A 27168-nucleotide genomic window follows, 5' to 3' on the forward strand; every position below is an offset into this window, starting at 1 on the left:
ACTCTTATTTCATTGTTTGACTTTCGCCACAAGCTGACCTGCAGCAGATGTTTTCTTGTCTCTGCTGCCCCCCTGTGGTGGAACTGACGAATCGGGTTCTTACCTCACTTGCGTCACTTTGTACCATTGGCTCAGTTTTGCAAACAGAAGTGGAGAAAAGAGTGCCATCTGTTCAAGTCAATGAGACGGAATTGAGGCCATTTCAGATAACTTTGGATTGTATTGAATATTTAGCTGACTGACCAAACTCGAACTATGTTACCCAAACAATGAAATGGCCTTTCTTACTTGACTTTATTTCTCAATATAGTTACATTACATTACATTACATTACATTATTGGCATTTGGCAGACACGCTTATCCAGAGCGACATACAGTTGATTAGACTACGCAGGAGACAGTCCTCTCCTGGAGCAATGCATGGTTAAGGGCCTTGCTCAAGGGCCCAACGGCTGTGCGGATCTTATTGTGGCTACACTGGGATTCGAACCCCAAACCTTGCCTGGCCCAATCATTTACCTTAACCACTACGCTACAGGCCGCCTAGTTGTACTGTTTTGTTCTTTTTTATGTGAATTCCATTGAAAACCTATTTTTGAGTCGTGATGTTGAGTCATGTGTGGTCTGATAGTGATTGTTATTCATATCTAATGTAGAGTTCTGCTGGCAGTTTTAAACTCCAGATATTTGATTCTTGAAAAAATCCTGAAAAGTGGTCTATACCGTGCTTGCCACAAGTGAAATGGCCTGAATCAAAGTCTAATTTTAAATCAAACAAAATCATTTTATGTGTGTCAAGATTGCTCACTGCCATGCTGGCATGCACACTGCCAAAATCCTTGGTTATTCATTATTAAATGTTAATGAACAGTTCCAAATATATGTCTGACCAACAATAAAAATAGTCTTTCTCAAAACTATTTTTAAGTTCCATCGAGTGGAGTTGAGTTTCATAGGACCTTCACTGTTGTTGCTTGGAAAAAACGAAATCATGTGCAAGAGCAGGAAATGACTGTTCCAGTGCACAAAGGTGTCAGACAATCAGGGTAAAAAATAAAAATGTAATATAATTGGTTCATATTTAAATATTTAAATTTTTAAAAATAATTTATTTCTTGGGCTGGATGTTTGTGCAATGTATTAACCAAAATTAGTGGGGGGTGGAAGTAATTTTTACTTGAATAGTTAATTTTTATTTATACCACGATGTTGCTACAGGAAACCGAGTAATACTAGCTGGTGCAACTCTGCCTTTGAGAGAGGGTTCTTAATAAACAGAGATCTGATTTCAGTATGTTTAAGTGATTGAGGATCTTGGTTCCTTTGGCAAGGGAATGGATGCCGCTAATACTCCAGGAGATGAATTTTATGTACTATGTCAGGTTATTTGAAATTATTATTGCGGCTAGGAATGCTCTTAAAATACAAACTGAAGGGAGTACAGCATGAGAATTTAAAGCACAGCCATATTGACATAATTATGTGTGTGTAGAAGAGCAAGGATGGATGTAAGCTGTAGAAATGTACAGCAGATAGGCCGGGGAGCAGTCTGGAGCCAAGTAAGCCAAATTGTAAATCAGAAATAATTTGAGCCAATAACTTTCCCAGCTTGTGGCCCAATTTGCCAAAATGGTGGGAATTTTGTTTGGAAAGTAAATAAACAAACAAAGGGCTATGAAATGGTGAACAAAAAGGACTAGCTGCCTGTATGGTTTGCCGTGATTCATTGTGAATAATAACCACTGTTGTAATTGGCCCCAATTGAAGATTTTTCTTTTAAAAAAACATGAAATAGCTTTCCCCCCCCCTCCCATTTTCTTAGCCCATAATGCTTGACCATAACATCTGGTTCCAATCTAAGTTTGGAATTGGAAAGTTCACTGGAACTGCATCTTACGGACAGATGAGACCAAAATTTAGTTTTCTGACCACCCACACCAGAGGTGGAATTGCCATTGCAAGAAGGATCCTTATGTTGTCTTACCAAGTGCAAAATAGTCTGTTTACTGTCTCTAGAAGACTTAATTAGATGCAACAAAGAGCAAGTCATGTAAGTATTTAAATATTTGCCTTTCATTGTGCAATTAGTTGTTCATGGTATGCACAGTGTACAGCCATCAGACCTGAGTGAAATACATAATTGATTCAAATACTTTTGTTCTCTTTGTCAGCTTATACCGGGCAAGATCAATCAAGCACTGAAAAGTATTTGAATCCAAATTGTGCTTTTTGACCCAGGTCTGACAGGCATTGCCTCATGTCCGGTGCTCTTCTGTTTGCCTGGCTCAGGTCAGATATGTGTGCTGGTTGTTGTTCATCTTCCCCGGCCACTTATAGGTGGTAGATGTAGTCCTTTAGTAGCTGCCCCCCCTGCTGGTCCAATGCAGATATGACACCAGAGAAGCTCTGTTGAAATCCTCTTACTGTATATCTCAGTGGTTCCCAAACTCAGTCCTGGAGTACCCCTGTGTATGCTGGTTTTCATTCCAACCACAATTGCAATCCAGGAATCTCAACAAACTGTTAAATTTCCTTTATGGTTAGAGGGATTACTTACCATCTTAAACCACATTTTGACAGATAGCTATGCATACCATGAAGATTTCCTTGTTCATATTGTACTTATTATGCTATATTGCAAATGCAAATGGCACAAAAAGTGGTCAATTATTTTTAACTGAAAACACTGAATTGAATCAGTAGGCTCCTAATTTGTGAAAGTGTTGACACCTGGCCACCAAAACTAACCATTTGGAAGATAATGAAGAATTTATCGGCAAAGCAAATGATAACAAGGCAAACCTGCGCTGTTCAACGACAGAATTATGAACCTATTAGTTAACCTCAGTCTTTTACCTCTTCTTATGTCTCTTCTTTGTTTGCAAGATTGTGCAATAACCACAATATGAACCTGGGAATTTTTTTTTTCATGCCATTGCAAAGCTATTTTTGGTAAATAATCCATTTTAAAATGAAAATGAAGAAAGATTAACAGCTTGTTGAAATTATTCGATGGCAATTGGGGTTGGAACAAAAGCCAGCATACACAGCGATAGCCTACTCCAGGACTGAGTTTGGGAACCACTGAGTCAAATGATGAATAATTTTCTTGATGTGCAACATTCCTGATGTAGGGAGATCAGACGGATCAGTTGACAATATGTCAGCTGCTCCGTCGTGTTCTGTGTTATTGTGTGAGCAAAATTGTTTATGACGCTGCAAAGCAACTTGCTTGTTGGCACAGTTAGAATTTGCGCTACTCTCAACTCAACCACCTGCATCACTTTCGAAATGTACTTTCTACAACCTTTCTGTAGAATTATATAACTGAACATATTTTAAAAATGAGCTTATGCCCATCGGCCTTACTCAAAGAGATTTCCGTGTGTGTTTTACGATATTTACGTTGGGCGAATTGTGTTTTCAGTGCAGACATGGTTGAAATACGGAATTGTTTTGGATTCAAATACTCTGCTGTGCTCAATTGCACTAGACAAGAGAAATTGAGCACAGCAGAGTAGCTATTTGAACCAACCAATAGGACCAGGAGGCCAGGTTTGTGAGTATTTAATAGGTTCCAATACACCCGACATGCTCAATAAAGCGTAGAAAAGTATTTGAATCCAAAATGATTACGTGTTTGACCCAGGTCAGATTCAGTGTGATTAAGCTCTGTCGTGATTGTAGCAGGAAAGAAGCTTTGTGTTAGTTGAAGCTTGTCTTGTCCCTTCCCTCCCGCCCACATGCTGTCGTCGCACAGGAAGTGTCCCTAGACGCAGAAAGGAATCCTGGTGCCACACCTCACAAGCACGAGAGCACAGCTGCTTGGCTACCATGGCTACCATGCTTCTAGTAGCACCCTGTTGTTGCTAGGAAAGGTAGCTACTTGTCATAGTCACATGGTCTCCCTCACTCCCCAGTGCTCCTTGATGCCTTTCTTTCATTCAAGGACAAAAAGTAAATTAACTGCATTAATGTAGCGCTTTATAATTAATGCCTCTCCTTCACACATTCACACACACACTCGCACACTAACGACAATAGGCTGCCATGCAAGGCATTGATCAGCTCTTTGGGAGCTGTTGGGGGTGTCTTGCTGAGGGACACTTCGACACATTCAGGGCGGGAATGTGGTTCATGATTGTGGTTGCTTATTGGCTATCCCAGACTCTAAAACACTTTGATTCATGTGAATTGGACCAATACTTATGTTATTAAAATGGTAGGAATTAGGACACACACAAAAAAACCAAAGCTAATCTGGAAGTAATTTCTTATTTATCGTCATGAAATTTGCACTGTTCGGAACTAACTATCATGAGCTAACTTTGTGTTCAGAACACGGTGAGTCAACATTATGCATTTTAGAACTTCGCAGACAACACGGATCAGACTAAAATTGGTATTCTTAAACAATCAAATCCACACTACAGTTTAATTCCAAAAACATTCCAGAAACATCAATAAAGAAATATTTTAAAATCCTGGCGAAAATTTGTTTAATCCGATCTGTCCTTTTTTTAAAATCTTGAATTTTCCTGGGGTAATCGGTTAACAACCATCAATGATGAGTATTAACTATACAGTATATTCAGTATAATGTTACAAACAGATGTTATTGGCCATGTTTCCTAGGCCTCATATGGCTAATTGGCTAAGTGGCCCTGGCCTATTCCTCTAGAGTGCCCTGGTCTGCCATGAGCAGGACGGCCGATAATGAAACAGAGCCCCCTGGGTAATCATATCCGCATCATCGATGCACCAATCCCGTTCCTTCCTGTGTCAGCACAGCTGTCTATAATGCAGGGTCATATGTCATCTGCGTTCCTGGTCCATGTACTTATCTAAAAGTGTGTGTGTGTGTGTGTGTGTGTCTCAATCTGTGTGTGGTTACACTTGTGCTTGTGTGGTCTCTCCTGTACCGTACTGGCTAACCTTCCTGAGTCTGCAAAATGATTTTTACAGAAACTCGAGATGCAGTATTTGAAACATGAATTCTGTGTGAAGAGGAAATTGTATTTGTATCAGGCGTTGTGACCAGTCTTGGTGATAAGCTCTATTGCATATGGCTACAGAAGGGATGCAAGAAAAGTTCTGCAGTGCTACAGCTGCTTGTTGTGTAGCGAATACCCTCGCATTGTGGAGCAGAAGCCTTAATTTCTGCACTCTTATTTAAAAGAGCTGGATTCCTGTTTTATGGACTCCTGGTGCACGGAAACACACAGATCATAATTTCATAATTATAGAGTGCTGGTCTAACACTGAGTGGCGAGTGGAGTGGGCGTTTTGGGGAGGGGGCGGGGGGGGTGCGGGGTAGTATGGAGAGAACCTGTATTGCCAGCAAGACCCCCCCCCCCCCCCCCCCACACACACACACACACGAAAAAAAAGAAAACCGCTTCATCCCAACATCAAAGGTTCCCTCCTCCACATGGACCCTACCACAAGGACTCAATTTTCTAACCACCTACCTTAAAATAGGCCAACACCCTTAACCTTGCACGTGCACACACAAACACCCTCACACCGACGCAAACTGAAAAATCTTGGTTTTAAAAGAGCACCAGTGCCCAATAAAAATATCTCTGTTATACTGCAGTTAAAAAGATGTTTAGATTTAAACTGTAAAAACAGTGTGGTGTACAATTGCTGTGGCATTAGGCCCATGGGAAGTTTGAATCTTTACAGCTTTGCTTTTTCGTGTTCCCAAACAGGATGTAATATGTTGAGAGAGCCTGCTTGAAGGTACCTAGCATTGCTCGATCTTTGCATTTTCCTTCTTCTTTCTGGAGAAATAATATGATGGGACTATCTTGGTTTTGTAAGAAAAAAATGTTATTTTTCATGTAATATGAAAAAAACCCAACCTCTTCGCTGGCACGACAAACTGATGTGTTTTCACATGTTTTTTTTGGTAGTTTTTACATTTTCACAAATAACTTTTGTGCAGAGAAGATAACTTTCAGAGATAATTTGCCCAGCTATCTAATAACATTGGTAACATATCAATTTACATGCATAACAGGTCTTACTATGATAGTTTTATTACAATATCATGCAGGAAAAAATGCTTCATACTGCTTTTCAGTTGATGGTTTCCTATTTATGAAGTGCACCTCTAAGGTTGCTGCTGGTTGTTGTGTGACGTCAGACAACTGCTTCTCATGAACAGGGTAGATGGATTTGCCCCGAGTTTACAAGTAGGAACTCCCAACTTTGAGTGCCGTTCTATTGTACTTTTTCTAAATCACAACTTCCGAGAAAATGTTGCTCACAAATGACTGGACAAAGTGAGCGCACCGATGCACAAAGCCACAAACTACTAAGTCGCTCTACCAGCATGGTATGATAGGGATCCAATCATTAACGTGCATGTGACAGAGCAGAGCAGTGCCAAAGAAAGAGGTTTTCTCTCATCACTCTGGAGCAGAGTAAGTGTGAGCACGCCAGTGATTAACCCTCTAGTCAAGGAAAGAAACATGTATAGACAGTGAGTAACACTAGACAGTCGGTCTGCCACCATTCTCTAGGGATGGGCGACTCTGACTCTCAACTTTAATGTTGAGAATCGTTGGAATCCATTCTTTGACTCCCATTAAATGACCCCTATTGCTGCATAATTGAGCGTCTATTTAATCGTCCAATTTCTGTCCAAGTCCGATCATTTGAAATGTAAACAAATCAAATTTGACAAAAACTCAAATTCCATTTTGTTTGAAGACTATGACTAAAACTAATTCTAATTTTGTTAACAAAGTGAACACAGATTTTAGCTGTGTACCTAAAGCAGAAAGACATTAGGACTGTGCGCACTTCAATATCTGTTTACTTATCGCAAGTCATATCGTCATTGCAATAGTCATCCACATTATCGTATGTTGCCTGTATTCCTCATATCTTGCAGGCCTGCAGGCCGGCAGTTGGCTCTGCCAGTGCTGTCTGCTTCGTTACCATAGTTACTGTTTTGTTCTATAGTACTGGAGCCATGGTGGGCGAACCAGTTCCAGACATTGACCCGGAACTTTTGTGCAAATAGCATACAAAGCTGTTAGAAATGTGCCTCCAGGTTGCACCCTGTACATGGTAGTACTTAAGAGCCCTTTGTGTTTCCCCCAGGTCTGGTTTTGTATGCATTGAGGTCATCGTTGAATAGGAAGGTCTCTCAGTTTCCGTCGTAATTCTGCCACACCCTGCTATAATCCTCAAGTCAGATTGTGGAAAGAGATTTTTTTTTAAACTTCACATAGGTGCATTTATTTGAATGAATATTGGATTAGTTTTATTGCATAAGTTTATTGTAATATAATAAAGAACTGCGACTTATAATGGTTTTAGCTGGCTGTTAAATAGTATTGTTCTCTTGTATTACAGACATAGCAGGTCATGTGCGTGATGTCTGTGCTTGTCTGTGTAACCATCTTACCTACAGTACATAAATAACACAATGTTGCATATGAGGGCCTGTCAGGTTTCCTGACAACAACACGTATCAGTTGTTCAGTGTCATACGGCATTCCTACAGCTCAGGTTGTCATTCTGTACCAGCTCAGTGTCATTCAGTATAACTGTACCTCAGGTTGTCATTCTGTACCAGCTCAGTGTCATACAGTATAACTGCACCTCAGGTTGTCATTCTGTACCAGCTCAGTGTCATACAGTATAACTGCACCTCCGGTTGTCATTCTGAACCAGCTCAGTGTCATACATTTCAGACATCGCAATTACAATGAAAACATTGGAATTAAAATTCCTGTTAAATAGCTTATGTCTCTCTTGAGCTTTTATTTAGGAGACCTTCTGGTAGTGATGTGAATTTGATCCCTAGCTGAAATGTGTGCTGTACAAGGCGTGGTTTCCCCTGAGGTTTGTCTGTGTGTGAACCTCAGTGCCGAGCTCTGCAGTGGAATCCCAACACTGAAATTTCCCCCATCTTATCCCTGGCAGCTGTTTTATATCCCCTCTCCTGCTTTATCTATGGAATGTTCCGGGAGCTCAGAGGAGCCTCCACAGCAGCACCAACATGGCTGGCATTTCGGCTGAGTGCGTGGCTGCCATCACTTTGGCAGGTCCTTTCCTAACCATAAGGGTGCGCTGTGCACTATGTGTGTGTTAACTGCAATCCAATTTTCTGCATGTAGCAGACCTGGGTCAAATACATAGTTGTTTTAGATTAAAATATTTTTTGCTCTACCGAGCTTATCTGGTGTATTGGAACCTATGAAATGCCCTCAAAATGTGCCCTTTCTAGTCCTGTTTGTTGGCTTTATCATTCAATATCATTTGAGCACAGGAAAGTATTTGAATCAAAATACTCAGGTCTGGAATGTCGGCATGTGCATTTTCTGTTTAGAAAGAAAGTTTAGCTCAGAGACTGTCATTGTGTTAATCTGTTAATTTACAGCAATTGTAAATAAACTGGACAAATGTATCCTTTCTATGAGAATGTTGAAGTGGTCATGGATTCCCATTTCTGTTTGACTTTTGTGCATGTCACTTTTGTGCGTGTCACTGGGCACAGTTTATTTGCTGTAAGATGATGATGGTTTATTTTGACGTAAGTGAGGATGGTTTCTTTTGATATTGTTTGACTTAATGAAGTGCTCTAGCCGAGTCCTTAATGAGCTTTGCGAAACAGAAACTGCCCGGTTCATGACAGATGCTCTTCTGCAAGTGCATTCATAGCAAAATGGATATAATTGATTTTGCAGTTTCTCCCCAAATGAAGGATCAACCTTCAATGCTTAAAGCCGTTTGCTGTGATTTCTGTGTCTGTGTGTACGTGTGTGTGTGTGTGTGTATGTGTGTATGTGTGTATGTGTGTATGTGTGTGTGTGTGTGTGTGTGTATATGTGTGTATATGTGTGTATATGTGTGTATGTGTGTGTGTGCGTGTGTGTGTGTGTGTATATGTGTATATGTGTATTCAGGTGTGTGTGTGTGTGTGTGTGTGTGTGTGTGTGTGTGTGTGCTTGATGCGTGTGTAATTGGAAAGGAATAATGGTGCGTTCCATTTGTACTGGGAAGTCGGAATTTCCGAGTTCCCAGTCGGACATTTCAACTGGAACGCCCCCTGAGGTGGGATTTCCGACTGGGAAAGTCGGAAGGACCGAGTAACCCCGAGTTAGAAATCCAAGATGGCTGCTCCGTGCGTCAACGGTAAATAAAATCTGTATTATTTAGCACTTCTGTTTTGTTTTTGTGTAATTAAATAAGTGGTATACATAGTACTGTCCAACGTCTATCTGTGGACATGTTACTACGGTGTTTGTATGTATAGAATACCGTGTAATGTGGTGTTTTCAACTGGTATTGCTAACAATGGCTACAACGATAGCAACAATAGCACTGGAGGCGTCCATCTTGGTTATCCAAGTTGTTTACTGGAATGCGGTCAACTCGGGTGTGACGTCATTCCCAGCTCCGACTTCCGAAGTAAATGGAACGCGCCATATGTCTCTGTGAGACCACACTGACATTCGCTGACATTCTAGTACCTTTGACCCCTACCCCAGCGCTCGCCCTCACGACGGCTGACAGCACTTTCTGAAAGCCAGGTTTGTCATATCCCCGATGGAAGGTCTATGCAGTTTTGACTGACACCTCAGAGAGCCTAGCGTAGCCTAGCGCATAACAGTGCCAATCTCCCTGCACCCCAGTCTGGCCTGTCGCCGTGGCGATGTCAGGGTACCATTGTCGGTCGACGATTTGCTCGGGGTCCTTGCGTATCTTTGTTGTGCAGTGACATATTGTGACGTGTTACATTTTTATTGCTGTAGTCTAGTGATCAGGCACTGACGGTACATTCCTGGCCAGCAATGTATGAAACATGAAGCTGGCTCTGAAAGCATAGCACAAGTTAAATATTAATTATATATGTTTGTATTAGTATAATGCACACATTTCTTTGTGTTGGGTGTTGCAGAGTCAATTGAGACCTGGGTATGCTTAAGCACTATTTCACTCTCCTTATGACATGACCAAAGGGACAACATTTTGGCCAGTTTTACTTTTAATTAGACAATGGCATGAACAGCTAGCTAAGTTCTGAATATGTAATTCAAAAGTTTACAGCGATACGTCACCACACATCATTATGCAGAAGGACCCCGAGCAGATCATGGACTGACACTGTGGCCCCTGCCACACTATGGGGTGTTCTGGTCTTTGAGTCATGTATGCCCACCTGTGGTCCGTGACCCTTTATTTGAGTGGGATTCCTCATGGTTTCCCCCACTCTGTGTTTTGTAGTGGGCAGCGAGCATTCTGTTTTAAATGCTGTCCCTGCATGACAATGGTGGCTGTTACCTATTACTTGTGGTTGAGGGATGTTTCTCCCACTCCCTATAAAGCACTTTCAGATCATGAACTGCGCAATTAATGCAATTTATTATGATAAGGTATGGACTGTGAAACATATGTTTATCTTGGACTGTAAACAAAGTTATTGAACAAAAGTGCTCTCTGCAAGTAACATTGTTGTTGATCAGCTTTAAGCTTTGATCAAGCTTAGTGATCTTACCTTTAAGGGAAAACACAAACATTTAGGGAAATATTATTTTTTTCTGTCTTTCCATGTTAGCAAAAATGTGTTAGCTTAGCATAAGGACTTTAAGCTTATAGGAGTCAGGACCCTACCTCCTCCAAAGTGAAGAAATACACCTTACAGCAACACCGAAGCTGTCTTATTTACGCAAGATATCATGTGTATTTGAAATACACGTGCAGGATTTCCTTTAACACTATTCAGATCATGAGTGCTGTTATCTGGTCACTACCAGGCCTCACATATAATGGCTTCAAAGCGCTTAGCCTTATGCTAATGAACGCACTGCAATGAGTCCCTGTGCCTTGATATTCAGCTCTTCTGCTCTGTGCGGAGTGATGTCTTCAGTTGTGAATGCTGTCTGAGTGACAGTAGGACCAGAATCTTGCTGTAGTCTAAGGGACAAATGTCCTGCAACCAACGACAAGCAGTATTTCAAGCATACATTTGAAATGTACTTACTTATGCATTTCATATTTTGTACTTACATGTGCATTTCTTATTTTTTCATGTTTAATGCATCTGTGTCACGTGGATTGTAGTTTACGGATATGTTTATTTGAGAAGTGTTACTAAGGAGATGCATTTTAATGCATTTTAGCCCATCTTTGTCTGCGCCCTGTTAGAAGCTCTGAATCTGCATGCGGAGTGACCTCTTCAATTATTCATTACACATGAGTGACAGCAGGGCTGACCTCTCTTCACACTGCAATGGATAAAAGTACCTTCACTCAGCAGAATCGGGACGTCGGCGGCTGAACCAGAATGGGGTTGAGGGGGTGTGCATGCAGGACCTGTCTAGGGAAAGTTACGGCTGAAAGGAGGCTATATATTTCCACAGCTTATTGTGTGCTGATGTAACGAGAGAGAAATTGCCTGAGCCTGAGGTGGGATTTGAACCCCGTTACCAGTCAGCTAAAGACGAAATCGCCCCTAGCCAAGGGCAACGACGCTCTTTTTGAATTTGAGGGTTACGTCATCAAGGAGCGTTGTTGCGGTAGAGTGGTACGAGCCTTTACTTTCCTGTGCTTCATTGTGCTTACTAGCCAACTAGCCGAGCTAACCCTGCTGCACTTTAGTCCGACCCATTCAGAATGAGTATCCTAACCTCCCACTTAATTTCTAGTGGGCAGAATCAAAGCCTTCCAAGGTTTATGGAAGTACACTTTGTCACACAGTAGCTAATGAATAATTAGCAATAAGTGACAAATTGCTCATAATTATCATCTTATTATCTATACTTTACCCCCAAACACAGTTAAAATCTCATGACTAGGGGTCATGGGGTGGCTAATTTCCGTTTTACAGGAATAAGTGAATAAGCACCCGACAGATATCCGTCTCCTTTCCAATAATTATCTGGCTTTAGTAAAAATGCACACAAAGACACACAATGTGACTGTAGCCATTTTTTTGTATATTTGTTGTAGCCATTTTTTTGTATATTTGTTGTGCCTTGTAGTTTTCATTAGACAAAAGTCTTTGCAGTTCATGAACCTGATCACTCAGCTGAACCATAAAGGGGATATTTGGTCAGTTAAGACCATTGTCCGGAATGTCATGAAAGTACTTCTTTACCTTTCAATCCAGCTGCTGTAAACATGCTCTGTACTGAACCAATTCCACTTGTCAAAATCTTTGAACATGCCAGTTTTGTCTGAGAAAGTAATTATTTTTCTCTATATTAAACTGGACCTTCTCCAATGACATCGTCTTTGCTTGCAGTGTCATGTTGGTATTATATTTGCATAAACTTAACTAAAAACAAGGATGGTTAAGATACTACAGCAGGATACAAAACAACACAAGCCTCTGAAAGCTTGTCCAGTGAAGGGAATCCCACTACACTCATCTGGGTGATAACAGGAGATCGGTTACATTGCGACGGTGCATAGGCTGCGGTGGAGAGGATCGTCAGTATCCCGCTGCCTGGTTTGCCAACGCCACCGGGGGTTTCCCCTTTCTCAAAGCGTCCCACCATCCCGTCCACGTGGACGCTGCCCTGAGCCAGGGAGACGTCCTGCACCTACTCTCCAGGAATCTCCACATTTAAGCTGGAGAGATTAGCATGCTTGGCCTATTTCTGTCCCTGTAGCAGCCTGCGGGGTGTGCGACCTCTGTGGGATTAGGGGTTTGGAGAGAGCTTCGGGGTCTGCTCTGAGGAGCCGCTCAACTGACTGGTTTTGTGTAATTAGTAAGGTAAACTAAAGCATTTGTTGCTTCTCTCTCTGTGTTTTTCTTGCTCTCGTTCTCTCTCCGCCCCTCCTCCCTCTGTCTCTCCCTCTTTTCTATGCAAAGCTTGTGTTTTGTTTGCCCTGGCATGCCTCGATGGGCTTGTCGGTTTGCAAGGCGCTCGGGAAGAAAAGTGGATTGGCTGGCGGGCCAGAGGCGGGGCTTGCGACACACCCAGGTTGGGCAAGGGAGCGCTGCGGGGACAGCACCTGGGGGGGGGAGGCGGGGGAGGCGGGGGGAGGGACGGAGAGGGGGAGGTCGAAGGGGAGGAGACTCAAACTGGTTGCCATGCCCGTTGAGAGGGGAGGGAGGGAGAAAGGTGTCGTATTTCGACAGAGGACTCACCCATGGGTAATCCTAACCCCACAGCCCTTCCACTCCGCTCCTTGAAGGTCTGCCGCTGGCTCGGAGCGAGGAGTCCACAATGTTAGTGAAGGGCAGGGACAGCACGGGATATGCACCCCAAATCTGGACCAGTACCGCCTCACGCCAACGGGAGGGTGAATGATTCACCGACTGCACCGTGCGTGCAGATAAGCCGTTTTCCTGCACTCTTCAACCAGACTCTTTGCAGGCACTCACTTGCACCTTGCTTGGGGACACAGAGAAGGCAAGCGCACACACATGCACCTCGTCACTCACTCACTCACTCACTCACTCACTCACTCACATTCACACAAAGACAAGCTGTCACACAGGCACACACACACACACACACACACACAGACACACAGACAGACACACACACACACTCACTCACTCACATTCACACCGAGACAGAGACACACACACGCACACGCACACACACACACAGGAGGAGACCATCTGGCCAAAGGTGGAGCGCGCTGGGAGCCAGGGCTGTCAGCTCACCAGACAAGAGCTCCTCCTGACCTGGTCCCACTCCTGCGACTTGTCTGAAACTTCAACGCTGTTCTGAAACGTGAAGCTGGATCACACCTTAAACCTTTGCTCTTTTGGCTTCCGAACTGCACCTGGCGGTTGGTTGAGAGGGAAACGATCACGTGGCCTGTTGTGGAGAAACGTCCGAGGAGACCTGCCGTGGTTCCTGAACAGAAAGCAGGATTCCCTGAGGAATAGAGTGACCGGGCTCAATCTTAACGAAAGTAGCATGGACGTAATTACAGCTTTCATAACCCAGCATACAGAAGAGAACTTTGCATGGAGGCTATGCGGTAGAAGATAAACAACAGTGGAAGCTCATTGTGAGCCTGTCATATGGGAGAAGAAAGCTCTATGTTTCCCACCTTGAGACATAGACAAGGGGGTCCTCAAAGAAGGAATATGCCAAACTTCTGTTAGTGTGCTCTTTTTTTATCCCGGACGTGGATAACTTTCCTGGAGGAATTGCGGCGACTACTGTTTCTTTGAGGGGGGCGTGAGCCGAACGCTGACCCCTGTCTTGGAGAGAGCTGTGGAACTGACCGCCGTGGAGGAGGATGAGGAGGGATCGGAGTTCTGGATCGTTCCGGAAGGACGGTAGGGAGAAGGCCACCTCCATACCCCGGGCGCTCAGCTGGCTTGGCCTCTCCACGCTCTCTCGCCAAACACGACGTATCTTCCACAGCCAAGGAGAGCTGGTCATTGGGCAACAAGGGCAGGATGATGACGACTGGATCTACAGACCCCAGCACCGCAAAGGTGAGACCAGCCGGGTCAGGTGTCGAGGATGGTGGCGTGTGCCAGGCCTGCAGCCAGGAGGAGGAGGATGCCATGCATCTATGTCATCCGTTCTTCTGTAATAAGTCCATCTGGCTCATCTGATGTTTAGCGGGCGCTCTGATGCAAAACCTGTTGTGCGCTTTTGAGATGGCTTATTGCCTGAATTATGAGCAAAGATTCGGAGAGACCCACCGGATACTCAGGACTGTATTTGCAGCGTATTGTGGTCGCCAAAACATTCCAGTATGAAGTGTTTTCTGAAAGTCCATTCAGGGACTTGACCATGTACAGTACTGTGGCAATAGGCATTTGGAAGCCCTGGAAACTTTTGTTAGGAAGCGGAACCTTCCATAGTTAAGGAACGTGGACACAGGAGGTGACCATCTCATTTGTCTGTGAAATTACAGATGGATAGATGATCCCAGTACCTCTGTACTGCCAAACCTGAGTCAGACCTTGTTGGCACCAGAGGCTTCTTTCATATGATTAGTTGTTGTCAGTCGTGTTCAACGTGTTTTGTTGAACATTTTCAGTGTTAAGGTGTTAAAGTATTTCAATTTTGTGTTTACCTCACATCTGTTCTGTGCGATGCGGAAAGATCAAGTTCTCTGTACCCCAGCACAGCCACAAGGTTGTTTTCAACTCGCATGTTTTTTTTCTACAGCAAAGTTAATGGCTAACAATTACTGAGACCGCAGTGCTTTATGCGTCAGTGGCTATTGTTAAGGAGTGAATGACTTGCCTTGTCTTTTCCTATATGCAAGTTGCAAGTGCTAATCACAGGAAAGTAGCATCCTCTCTGTCCTCTCAGGAAGGATAAGTGAGGTACATACTGAGGCAGAGCAGGTAAATGAGGACGAATATGTAATTATCTGCACTCCCTGAACCAGGCGGGAAACCAGTCAGCAGGCAGCGTCTGTGACAAAGTACAGTTTCCGTAAGATTCAGCAAGGTTGTCCTTGATTTCTGCCTCTTGTAAAGAAAAAAAGCAGACATCTGCTTTCAGGGGACTATTTCTGCTGTGGATGTCCATATAGAAACTAGTAAGACGGCTGTTTTTTTTCTTTTTCTTTTTTTTTTTTTGGTGAGGATCATGGTTATTGCCCCTACGCCTCCCCCTGTCCTGTGGACAGTCCTGAAAGCACCAGGAAGCAATTTGTTTCCGCAAAGAGAAAAGTAGGCCATGTTCTTTTATTGCCGGCCATTCCCATGTACGTGACTCAGGGGCTATTGTCTGTGGCTGAATCGGGGCATTGTGATAGGAGGTGGGCGGGGGATTTCATCGAGGGTGTGAAAAGGTCCCACTGAAGGAAGGGGGCGAGCCATCCAATCAGCTGGGTCGCCTGTGCCCTAAGGTGTGCAGTTTGTGCTAACAGCAGTGTAGCAATCTATGCTAACGGCTGTGCTACATGCACTGTCAGCTGTGCTGCAGCAGTAGTAGTAAATGAGTAAATTGTCAACAAAGGGCATGATGTAAGCAGGAAGCAGGAATATATTGGCATTGAAAAATTGTGTGTGATAAAATAGGTTCCATTGCTTTATATATTGTCTTCTCTGATTCATTATTGAATTTCATGTTTTATAGCTTTCCACTAACTATTTTCAGAAGAATTCCACCACTCAGTGACTCTAACCTAACCAGTTACAACAACCAGGAATAATTGTTACTGTATATTACAGTCAGGTTCCATTACTCTACCAGCTCAATAAGCCTTCCGCTTCATTTAAATAGCCAAATCTGCTGACATATGACACTGCAGCATGTGTAATACAGTAAATTCTATTTAGGATGTGAAGTACTGACAAGGATCAGCTTACTACTGTACTCTAGCAACAGAACAGACTGCTGCAGAGTGCTGCAGAGACCCTGACCACTATAGTTGAATGTTGAAAAAGCAGAATTTTTTCCCTAATTGAAACAGAACATTCAATTGGAACAAAATGCGTGACAGGAAAAAAAGTAGCATGCTACAGTTGAATAATTAATTTCAAGAAAGGTATGCCTATTCACAGCTCGGTGGCCAGTAGAGCTACTTTCAGGCCCCACCCTTATATTATCAATCAATTCAGGGCTCCCAACGAGCATGGAACCTTCTCATGGTTTCCAGGAACCTGACCGGGGTTGTTATTTATTCATTGTGCTTTTATTCTCTATAACGACCTGTGCAGTATGAGACTGCCCTGGTAAACAAGTCTGTTTTCCATTGTAATTCGAACCTCACAAAAAAAACGCTTTACCCGAACGGCAAATATCAAATGTGTTGGATAAATGTGTCGAACATCAACACGGCAGCGGCCCGGCTGTGGAATTGTCAGGACTGTCCGGCAGCTCCTGTGACCTGCGCGTTTGCTCGGTGACGGGCGGGTCATGTGCCGCGCCGTGTTCTAACGAGGCGGCGCAGCTGAGACCGTGGTAACATGAGTCCCCTCTCAGGACAACATTGAGTAACCTGCGGTGGAGGAACGTGGCTTTGCTGTCTTGTTTCAGTACTATTAGGCGTCCTGCTGTGGCACGCCACAAAGCTGATCTGGACATTAGTTGGTTTTTTAGAAATGTGATGTTTGGAATGTTGATGGCAGTATCTTATACCACCCCCAAGAGGATGGAAGTTCCTAATGCCTCAAGATGTCTGCCCTCCTTTGATACTGTTTCTGTGGTAGAACCCTATCATGGGTGGAGCTACAATAAGCTGTCATTCATTGGCGTGTTTTAACCAATTAAGCACAACCGAACCCACTGATTGGTTAAGGTCAGTGTCGGAAATACAGATGGCTGCTCTGTCTGCTTTTGGTTTAATGATGCCACTACTTGGACTGGTATTTTGATCTTCTAATTTTGCATAGCATCCAGTTTTGCTGTTACATAGAATCCATTATCTCAGGGGGTTTCTTTTTTCTTCTGTTTGTTTACTCTTAATGAAAGGTGCTAGTTATATTTGCTGAGGAGGGGAAATCCTGGCCTTCCGCATTTCCGGCTGTTGTACATATCCGTCATCTCACAGCTTCGTCACACTTGAGACGTGGCTCACAGAATGGATTTTCACATATTTAGAGAATAGTCTCTTATACTGCTTCAAGGCTTTCTGCTCTAGTTTGTATGATGGTTTTACTATCAAAATAATACTTTTTTTTTCCGTATAAAAAATCTACAGTGTGAAACCTCAAGTGAAAGGCAGGAACATTGTTGTTGAAAAGGCTTCTAGCTGAGCATGTAGATCAACTCCTGATATATCCTAAATAGTAAGGCCATATTTTGATATGAATATTGCTGCAATTCGATGTGAACAATGCCATAGTTCAAAATATGTGAGCAGCCCCTGCAAACTATATGTAGTGTAGACAGAGATGTCATATTGAGTGGATACCACAACTGTCTAATCCATGATATCCTGTGGGCTCTCTGCTGGCCAACAGATGGATATATTGCATCATTAAATTTGTTCCAGCCCGACTATTACGGTCCATTTGCATTTGACATATCCCCCATTTCCCACTTCATCAGGAGTGCACTGCCTTTAAAATGGGACAACCAGCACCCGTCTGAAACTCCTCTACTCCACAGGTCTCTTTATATGAACAGACACTGCTGGACATGCTATTAGGAATAAGTCAGGGAATAGGATGAACATTAGGAATGAGATACATGTCCCTGGTGATGTTGCCTAATGGGGAATAAGACATAGGCAGTTGAGAAAAGCACTGTGCTGGAGCCAAAAGAAAATAGCGCTGGAACTTCCTTTGTGTGGCACGCAAATTAAGTTTAAAATACCGCGTTGCGCTTTGCCCGTGCTTAAATATATAACGTAATGACAGGCTGCAGCGGGCTGTAGTAAACCTCAAGTTCTAATCTAGGTTGCTTGCTGAAAGGATGTTTGTGCCGTTGCCTAGCGACGTGTCCACTGATTGTAAAAGCAGTGCGCTGCTGAAACTGGGCAGAAAGAGAGGTCTGTAGATTTTGACTGCCCCTTTATTGATTTGCCTTCTTTCAATCCGGGTCCACCCATTGAGGTAAACTTCTGTGCTTGTCTCTATAATTCCTAATACGGAAACTGCCTTAATTTCCAGTGGTTAATTTGCAACATGCACCTAAATCCCAGGAACCAGTCAGAATGGAAAAAAAGCAACATTTGTGGCCCGTCTACAGTTACGAACCTACAGTGCACTCAGTAGGTATTTGGACAGTGGTAAATTTTCTGTTTTTTGGCTCTGTGCTCTTTGTTTTTAATGATGTTCCAATTACTGTCCAATTATTTTTGGTCCCCTATAATGTATAAAAAGGATGTAGTTCCTAAACGGATCATCCGATATGGCTGTAAATACCCTAAAAAAAAAACCTTGTTTCATTTAAAATCCATCGGCTGGAGGACAGAACCAAAAGAACAGAATTTGTACCGCTGTCTGAATACAGTCTGCTCTGTATAGCACTTCCTCTGGGGTTAATCCTGGATTCTGTCTGAGCACAACAATGGAAATCTCCCGTCAGCCTTAGATGCCGACCTGTGCTCAGAGATCTGCAAAACGGCGTTTGAATTTAACAGCTCCCACAAGGCCATGTTGCATCTTAATCTTGGCTTGCATGCCCTGAAGATTTGGCAGAAAATAGATTTCATTCAGAGTCTGCTATTCTTCAGAAATGCAGGGTTTCCGTTTGTTCGTCAACATTGTGTTTCAATCCCATATCCTAGTCCTGTTGTAACGGGGGACTGAGTGGAGATGAGTCTTGAAGCAGACCCTGGTGTGTTTCAGTGGGTGTCACTGTGGTCGATGCCCACTGCTTCTGCAATACCAGATCACTGCCGCTGACTTGCTTTAGCGGAGGTAACATTTGGGCGGCATTACCTCGGCAGCACCACTTGATGGCTGAAGTGAGCCATTAGAAGACAGATGCCGTGTCTCCCTCGACCCCAGGGTGAGAACAAATGAGTCGACTGCACAGTGTGGCCCACAGTGTGTTGCTGTACGTTGATCATTTTGATTGGTTCAGTAGACGATGAAGAGCACATGACTCGACTCGGCTAATCTTTCACCTGACTCACCAGTGCGCTTAAACGAAGGAATTCAAATTGGTTGAGTCAAGACTGTGATTAGTTGAATCAGATGCTTGTCTGCACAAAATGGCAGCAGTAGACACTATAGACATCCAGAACCAGATTTTAAGTAGCTGTGATGAAATGTTTTAAGGCTAAATCTCTGTTGTGAAGTTCCTGCTGTATTTGTCTAGGAATACATGCGTCAGCTGACCACTTGCAAAACTCCAGGTCTGTATTAAAGCACAGTGATGGTTTCATGTGAAGTAAATATTGGGCTATGTTAAGGCAATGATGTTTCCAGGTGAGGTACATTTTGGGTTATGTAAAAGCACAGTGAACATCACTGTTCGGTAAATGTTTGTGCGCTATGTTTGAGCACAGTAATGGCTTCATTTGAGGATATTGGGTGGGAGAACCCTGCTTCTGGAGGGTCTTTTTTCTATTTCAGGCTATTTTAATGACCAAATTAGCCCAATCATTTACGCGAACACATACAGTGTACACCTGTATACACATACATACATACATACTCAGTGCTGCTATAGAGGGCCCCCTCCCCCCTGTCTCAACGGCGCCCCCTGCAGGAGTGGCATGGCTGTCACGCCCACGGCAGGCTTCTCCCTTCCCAGGCTTAGATTTCAAACACGGCAAAGAAACCACAATTGCAGGAACCGGGGGCCGGCTAAATATACAGCGGTGGGCCTCGGAGCTTCGCTGCAGGAAGGAGCTTGGCAGAACCCGCGCTGCAGTTGCCAGATGCGAGCGCTGACCGTGAGGTGCTGTGAGAGGCAGCGACGGCATTTTCAGCACTCTGGGTAACTTACGGCCCGCGGCGACATTTCTGCTGCTGTCTGTGCATCGCCCCTTCAGGCTAGGATACAGTCCAGGACATGCCTGTACCTTCAGGCTAGGATACAGTCCAGGACATGCCTGTACTAGGTTCTTTAAGTGGCTATGGTTCGTAATATGGAAATCTCCAGAAACTTTATTCATGACAGCTCCATTTCTTTCTTTCTTTTGTTCTTTCACTCTTTTCTTCTCTGATGCCCATGTTGAAGTGACAGTGAGCATTGAGGTGTCTAATTTCAGATCAGTTGGCTTACAGTTTAACCCTGCCCCTAGCAACCTTGGCTACCTTTCTGATGGTCCCTCTGGGGTATCCACTCTGTAAATGTAAATGTTGTTAATATCCACATTCATTTTTGGGGAAGTCTTCAAATATGTGGCTTATGTTGGAAATGCAACCTGCCTTACTGGTGTACTTGGTAATGGTCTTCTTGTACATTATGGTAATGTTACAGCAAACTTTAGTAACAATCTCTTATTTTCTTTTCCCTCCCTCTATGTCCTGCTGGCAATGATGCTGACCTATATTCAGGTAAGTTGCACATTCCCCACTCTCCTTTTTTTGGGTATTTATCAGTGGAATGTTGGAAATATTTTTATTTTGAGACGCCGCAGTGGCACACGGTTAAGGACCCTTGGTGCAGGTTCGTGCCCCGGTCCTGCCAAAGCAGAGTAGGGCCAGCGCACAAGGGAGTGGCATAATTGGGCCGGTGCTCCGAGGGTGGGGGGAGCGACTCGGCAGGGAGGATCGCCGCATACACACCCCCCCCCCCCAGACTGCCCTGGAATCACGGCCCAGAGCTCGAAAACATGCGGCTTCAAGATGCCGTGTCGATCTTCTGGCTACTGGGGGACGGGGTCGTAGCGGTGTTTCCTCAACTAACATGGGCGATTCAAGTAAATAGGCAACCAAAATGGGAGAAAATGGGAAAAAATCTAGGAAAAAAAATTTGTAAGGGGGGAAAAAACCATTCCCTCTGACCAATTCCGTCATTATTGGCTGACCTGCTCTTATTTTAAGGCCATTATTGAAGTAATCTCAAAACTCTCGTCAGTCAGAGATAAATATGTAGAATGTACGGCAATGGCTGACATTGTTGCAACGTAATTGCAAGTTTTTGTGGTTGGCTGTGCTGAGGTTACTTTCTGATTTTGTGTGATGTGGGAATTCATCACAACAAGTTTGCAAACAGAATTACTCTAGCTCTCTGCTGAAATAAGTGATTCCACAATGTTTTATTGTTCATTTATATCTTTGTTGTGTGTGTGTGTGTGTGTGTGTGTGTGTGTGTGTGTGTGTGTGTGTGTGTGTGTGTGTGTGTGTGTGTGTGTGTGTGTGTGTGTGTGAGAGAGAGAGAGAGAGAGAGAGTATGTGAGTATGTGAGTATGTGAGTATGTGAGTATGTGAGTATGTGAGTCTGTGAGTCTGTGAGTCTGTGTGTGCATGAGTCTGAGTGTATGCAGTGTGCCTGTGTGTGTCTACTTCATTTCCCAGATATGACCCTCTCTTAGCAATGGTCATGAAACTGTGGGAGATGTAGCCAATTGCTCCACAATGCACCCTGCTCGTCTTATAAACACTATTCCCATCTGGCTAAATTCAGAACCGTCTAACAGTCTGTATGCATTTTATTTTCCTACATTTGTCCAATTACTAAGCGGAATATTACATCATGAAGCACATATCTGACAGCTATGCACCCTTTGCGAGACTTGGAGTGAACATACTGTACAGACAGACTTTGGCTGTAATTATGTAACTGGCCTGCCGTTTCCTAGGAGGCAGCAAGGAGTTGCATCTGGTCATCAGTCCAATGTCACACACACATTCATGCGCTTAACTGCTCAAACATGGTGACAAGATTTTTATAGCCAACATCTGTTGCTGGCATACGCACAAGCACTCACAACCTGTATTTCAGTTGGAATAAACTGCTGAACAGTTGGCACCACACATGAACTGACACATGGAAGGACACATACACACATGACAAGCACACACTCGCCCCCCCCCCCCCCCAAACACACATACTCAGTCATACCACCCGAGACACACATATTCACTCAGACCCCTGTATACACTCATACACAGTCATACCCCCTAGACACACACATACTCACACCCTCCAAGACACACATACACACTCATCTCCCTGTATACACACATACACACCCAGACCCCTGTAGACACACATACACACTTATCCCCCGTATACACACATACACAACCAGACCCCTGTAGACACAAATACACAGCCATATCCCTGTATACTTGCACATTCTCACACCACTGTAGTTGCGCGCACACACGCACAGAACACACATGCACATGTACACACACATACACACACACACGCAAGCACACACACATATTGACATTACTGCAGTTTATGTTGTGTTTAGGCTTTTAGTCAGTATTGATCCTCCTCCCCCCTCCTCCCCTGCCAAAGCCCCTGACCTGGGTGTGCTCGTGTGACCGGACTCCTGAGGACAGTGAAATATTCTGTACGTTCAGGAACAACCTTAAACTCGGTGGGGAAGGGACCATCAGCTGCTCATTTTCCAACACGCTCCTGCAATAACAAACTTGCAGCTGTCTGCCACGCACCCTCTGAGGAGGGGAAAATGCTGAAAAGGCCGGTCGTAGAGTTAGCTATAGTATTTAGCCCCTTGTCATGTTCAACCTAGTGCTTCTGAAGCACATTCAAAGGGGTTCCACTGACCCAATCATCTCTGTTTATCTGCTTTTTTTTTGTTACTCAGGACTTGCAGTACGTGATCATTTCATCAAGCAGTTTATTACATGGCTAACTCACCCAACCTGGTTCCTTAGGCATGAGAATGGTATACAGGTTCCAGTGGCTCTAAGCTTGGAGTTCCTTTGAAACAAGTGGTAAAACAGTACTGCCTGGAGACTCCGTATGGTGGTTACTTTAATAGTTCCAATCATTTTGGTCTGTTCCGGACAGCAGCGAGTGCTACAGAGACAGAGCTTTATTTCACAATCTGGATCAATATGGAGCACGCCATCCGGTTACTATTTTTGGTGACGCACTTGAAGGTGTGGCAGAGCAGGTTTGAAACTCCCATATCTGAGCCTAAATTCATAACGTACTTAAAGTCTGATTCATGCTTCATCCAGCAGCCTTCCTACAGCGGCGCTGTACAGCGGTTCAGAAGATTCTGCTGCTGGCGGAGGGTCTGTATGGAGCAAAATACAAAGGCTGGAAGCATCGGCAAAAAATTATAACCGGATGGCGTGCTCCATATTGATCCGGATTGTTAAATGAAGCTCTGTTTCTGTAGCGCTTGCTGCTGTCCGGAACAGATCGAAATGATTAGAACTATGAAGGCAACCACCATACGGAGTCTCCAGGCAGTACCGTTTTACCACGTTTCAAAGAAACTCCATGCTTGGAGCCAGTGAAGCCACTGGAACCTGTATACCATTCCCACGCCTAAGGAACCTGGTCGGGTGAGTTAGCCATGTAATAAACTGCTTGATGAAATGATCACATATTGTAAGTCCTGAGTGACAAAAAAAGCCCAGTGCACTTAGCAGCTCTCTAGGGCACTTGAATGTGAAGGCACACTTGTTGGGATACATACTTTGCACAGGGTATTTGGTCCTTGGAATAGACACGGGATGGCTGTTTGCAAATTCTCCTGGAGGTCCGGATGCCAAATTCCTGCACTTGTTTGGTCCCGATCAGTTTGCAGTGACAGAGGCAGCTGCATGCTCTGATGTCACTGCACAACAAGAGAGCAGTCGAAACCGCCAACTGCGTCCTGTCTTTTCCTCCTCCTGTTGGAGTGGATCTGGTTCACCTCTCTCTGGTTGAGTTAGTGTTGCCAGAGAAGCTCTTCTGCTTACCCTTTCTTATGTTGAGTTAGTTTTTTTTGGAGATGATCTCTGTTCAGTAGTGTCAGTGTTTGAGATGGTTGCAGTGTAAATAGTTGTGAATAATACAGATGTAAAGAGTGCACCTGTAAAAAAACCCAAAAAACGTGCTTGTTTTGGAGGTAAAAGTCTGAAAAGCAGTCAATAGGATGAGTACTTTACGTGCTTCAGTCTGCTTATTCCATTATTTTCACATCTACTGTTGTTTTGTTTGATGGTGTGGGGTTGTCAATCCAGCCCACCATGACCGGAAAAGTAGCCGCGAAAATATAATGTAGGCTACATTTCCAAAGTACTCCTTTGGTAACCTGATATAATTAGGTTCAAATCCAGCTCTTGCCAGTCCTCCTTTGATCAGTAATTTTGAGGTGTTCTGTTCTTTCATTAGTTATTTTGAACTGCCTATGCTGTTTTGCCTTTTGGAACAGCAGGCTGCCATGACAAGATAATTGCATTCCAGAACCGAACATGTTCAATCCTCTCAAGATATATTTAGGATCTTCTGGGCTGAGACATGCTGATTTGTTAACTCCTTATGGGCGGATACGACCTGCGCGTTACATCTCCCTTAACAGACGAATGCCAGCGTTGTATTTGATCATATGACTGTTTTTCAAGACACATGACCATTGAAATGCATTGTGATTCCTAGGCCTTTCTTTGGGTTTTCTATAGGGCGCCTTAGTCCATAATGGGTTAAGACATGAGAACACATAGTGATGAGAACAGGCAAATCAGCACGTTTGGTCTTGGCATCTTTGTTGAAAATCTGCACAACTGGAAAGCTTTTGCAAAGTAGGTGGAAAATCCAGATTCAGAAAGTAAAAGCACAATTTTTCAGCCAGGAGGTGGAAGAAATACATCGCAGGACTTTTACTTTCTGACCCCTGGACCTTCCACCTCTGCAAATGAGGAAACAGCCAAGCAATGGTGTGAAAGTTCGAAAACAAAAGTGCTGGAGACGCAGCTAATAAAAATGTGTTTTATTGGGAGACAAGCCCTCAGATTGCTCACATTGCTGAACAGAGCAGGGATAACAGCTCCAGCAAAGGGCTCATTTGACAACAAACATTTGAGTTAGGGGTTGGAGGGGGGATTAAGAGATTAAACTTTATCACCGCCCAATTGACAAGCGTAAGCTGGCTCCCCATCCCTGGAACTGCTGACAGCCCAGTTCAGAACAATCACAGGCGGGGCTGGGCCGGGCCACAATATGCTGGGGGGGGGGGGAGCTTTGTAGAAGAGTAGAGCTGAGATTCTTTCTCCCCCTCCCTGTTTTTGGGAGGGGGAGATTGTCAGCGGTATGGACAAGGGAGAGAGCGACGGGATTGGATAGCAGCTTCCTGTAGCTCACGAGCTGGCCGGCTGCCACTGCCAGAGGAACGGGAGGGAATGTGCGTGTGCGTGAGTGTGTGTGTGTGCGTGAGCTTGGACGTGCAGGGCTGCCGGGACCGGGTTCCGCGAGGACTCCACACCTCGGACGGCGTCTGTCGCGCTTTTTCGCGGGAGGGGAAACTATGTTCTGTCTGAAAGGTAGGAGCTGGCGAGTGTGTGAGGTGTGTGTGGTGCGTGTGTGGCTGTGTGGGTCAGGGGGGAAGGGGGGGGGCGGGGGGTTTAATGAGGATAACTAGTTCAGTTAATAGCTCGTTCTGCATAAAAAGTGGGAATTCATCAGGGGGGGAAGATTGGGGGAAAGTTTTTCGGAGACAGAGAAAAAGGATAAGATCTGTTCTCTGTCAAAGCGCTCTCTCCTCTTCTCTCCTCTCCTCGTGTTTCCTTTGTTTTCCTGTAGGGAGGCACCGCTTCCCAGCGAGAGAGAGAGAGAGAGGGAGGGAGAGGGAGAGAGGGAAAGGGAGGTTATCCGAAAAAGTTATAGCGACCGTGCTGAAGTTAGGTCTGTGGCTTGTGAGGCGTGAGATTCCTCCAGCTCTTTGTGTCAGCGGTGTGTGTGTGGGGAGGTTTTAGTCATGGGGCTGGTTTAGAATATGAGACTTATATGTGGAGTTAGAGATTTCTGTGTCTGATAGAGTGCTGAAATGTGTTGTGCAGACCTTCTCTAGGCAGCGGGCAGCGCAGTTTCATTGTCTCGCCGAGAGCCGCGACAATTACAGTCTCCTGAAGTGGATGTCAAGGTTCCAATGGCTCTTACAGCTGAGGAGATCTTCCAGTTTCTTCCGTATACTGTGCTCACTGGTGTTTTTGCAATTCCTCCGTTTGTGGTGAGGAGCGGAGGGTTATTGCCCGTTTCTCCCAGTTTGAAGTCGAGACGGCGGCCTCGCTCAGTTTGTCACAAACCAGATGTCGTACGAGGAGAACGCAACTGCTGACTGTTTTTGTCTCGTGCCTGGTTCAGATCAAAAAGCCATCAGCCAACAAGGTTTCAGATAACTTTCAGGAAAACTTTTGTCCAGTGGGAGCTCTAGACTATGTTCAGGGTTGCTGTTTCCAAGATTTTACTTGTCAACTTTTTTCATGAAAGCCACCATTCTTGTCACAGTTTTGATCTGAACTGGGCTTTACTCTAGTGGGTTTAAGCTAGTTTAATCACGTGTGTGTCAGGTGGTGTTTATATGAACCCTCATGCCCTTCCTTCTGCCTGCCCCTGTCATCTACCAGCCCCTCCCCATTGCCTGCTCCAGGGATGACTGACCCTCACCTCCGAATAAGTTCCTTAAGGACAGGGATAGGCAAAAATACACTCTAGGCCAGTTTCACCGACACTGGTTAAGCTTTAGTCCTGGACTAAATTCAGTTTTGTATGGAGAGTCTGAATTAAAAATACTGCTTCCAAAAAATGAATCCGTTAAATACGATTGAAATGTTGGAAGCATTGGGTTTCACAGATATGTAGGCTAAACCAACCACAGGTGTCAGACTCCAGTCCTGGAGAGCCATAATGTCTCCTGTCTTTAATGTGTTTTCACATCAGTGATTG

At 44.3% G+C, this 27168-nt stretch overlaps 1 protein-coding gene across 5 annotated transcripts in view; it reads left to right on the forward strand.

The window, feature by feature from the left end:
- Positions 1 to 27168, forward strand: part of nhsl1b (NHS-like 1b) — a 152446-nt gene that overhangs the window by 50878 nt on the left and 74400 nt on the right. The window contains exon 1 of one of the 5 annotated variants that reach the window (XM_061241560.1): positions 13175 to 14435. The exons of 3 other annotated variants lie outside the window; for them this stretch is intronic. In XM_061241560.1, the coding sequence (XP_061097544.1) occupies positions 14234 to 14435 (202 nt within the window). In that variant the 5' untranslated portion in view covers positions 13175 to 14233. Of the gene's footprint in view, positions 1 to 13174; positions 14436 to 25696; positions 25767 to 27168 lie in introns of those variants that run through there. One more of the 5 variants, XM_061241563.1, reaches the window with a different exon arrangement.

The sequence above is a fragment of the Conger conger genome, chromosome 5 (assembly GCF_963514075.1).
Source record: "Conger conger chromosome 5, fConCon1.1, whole genome shotgun sequence".
Taxonomy (NCBI): Eukaryota; Metazoa; Chordata; class Actinopteri; order Anguilliformes; family Congridae; genus Conger; species Conger conger.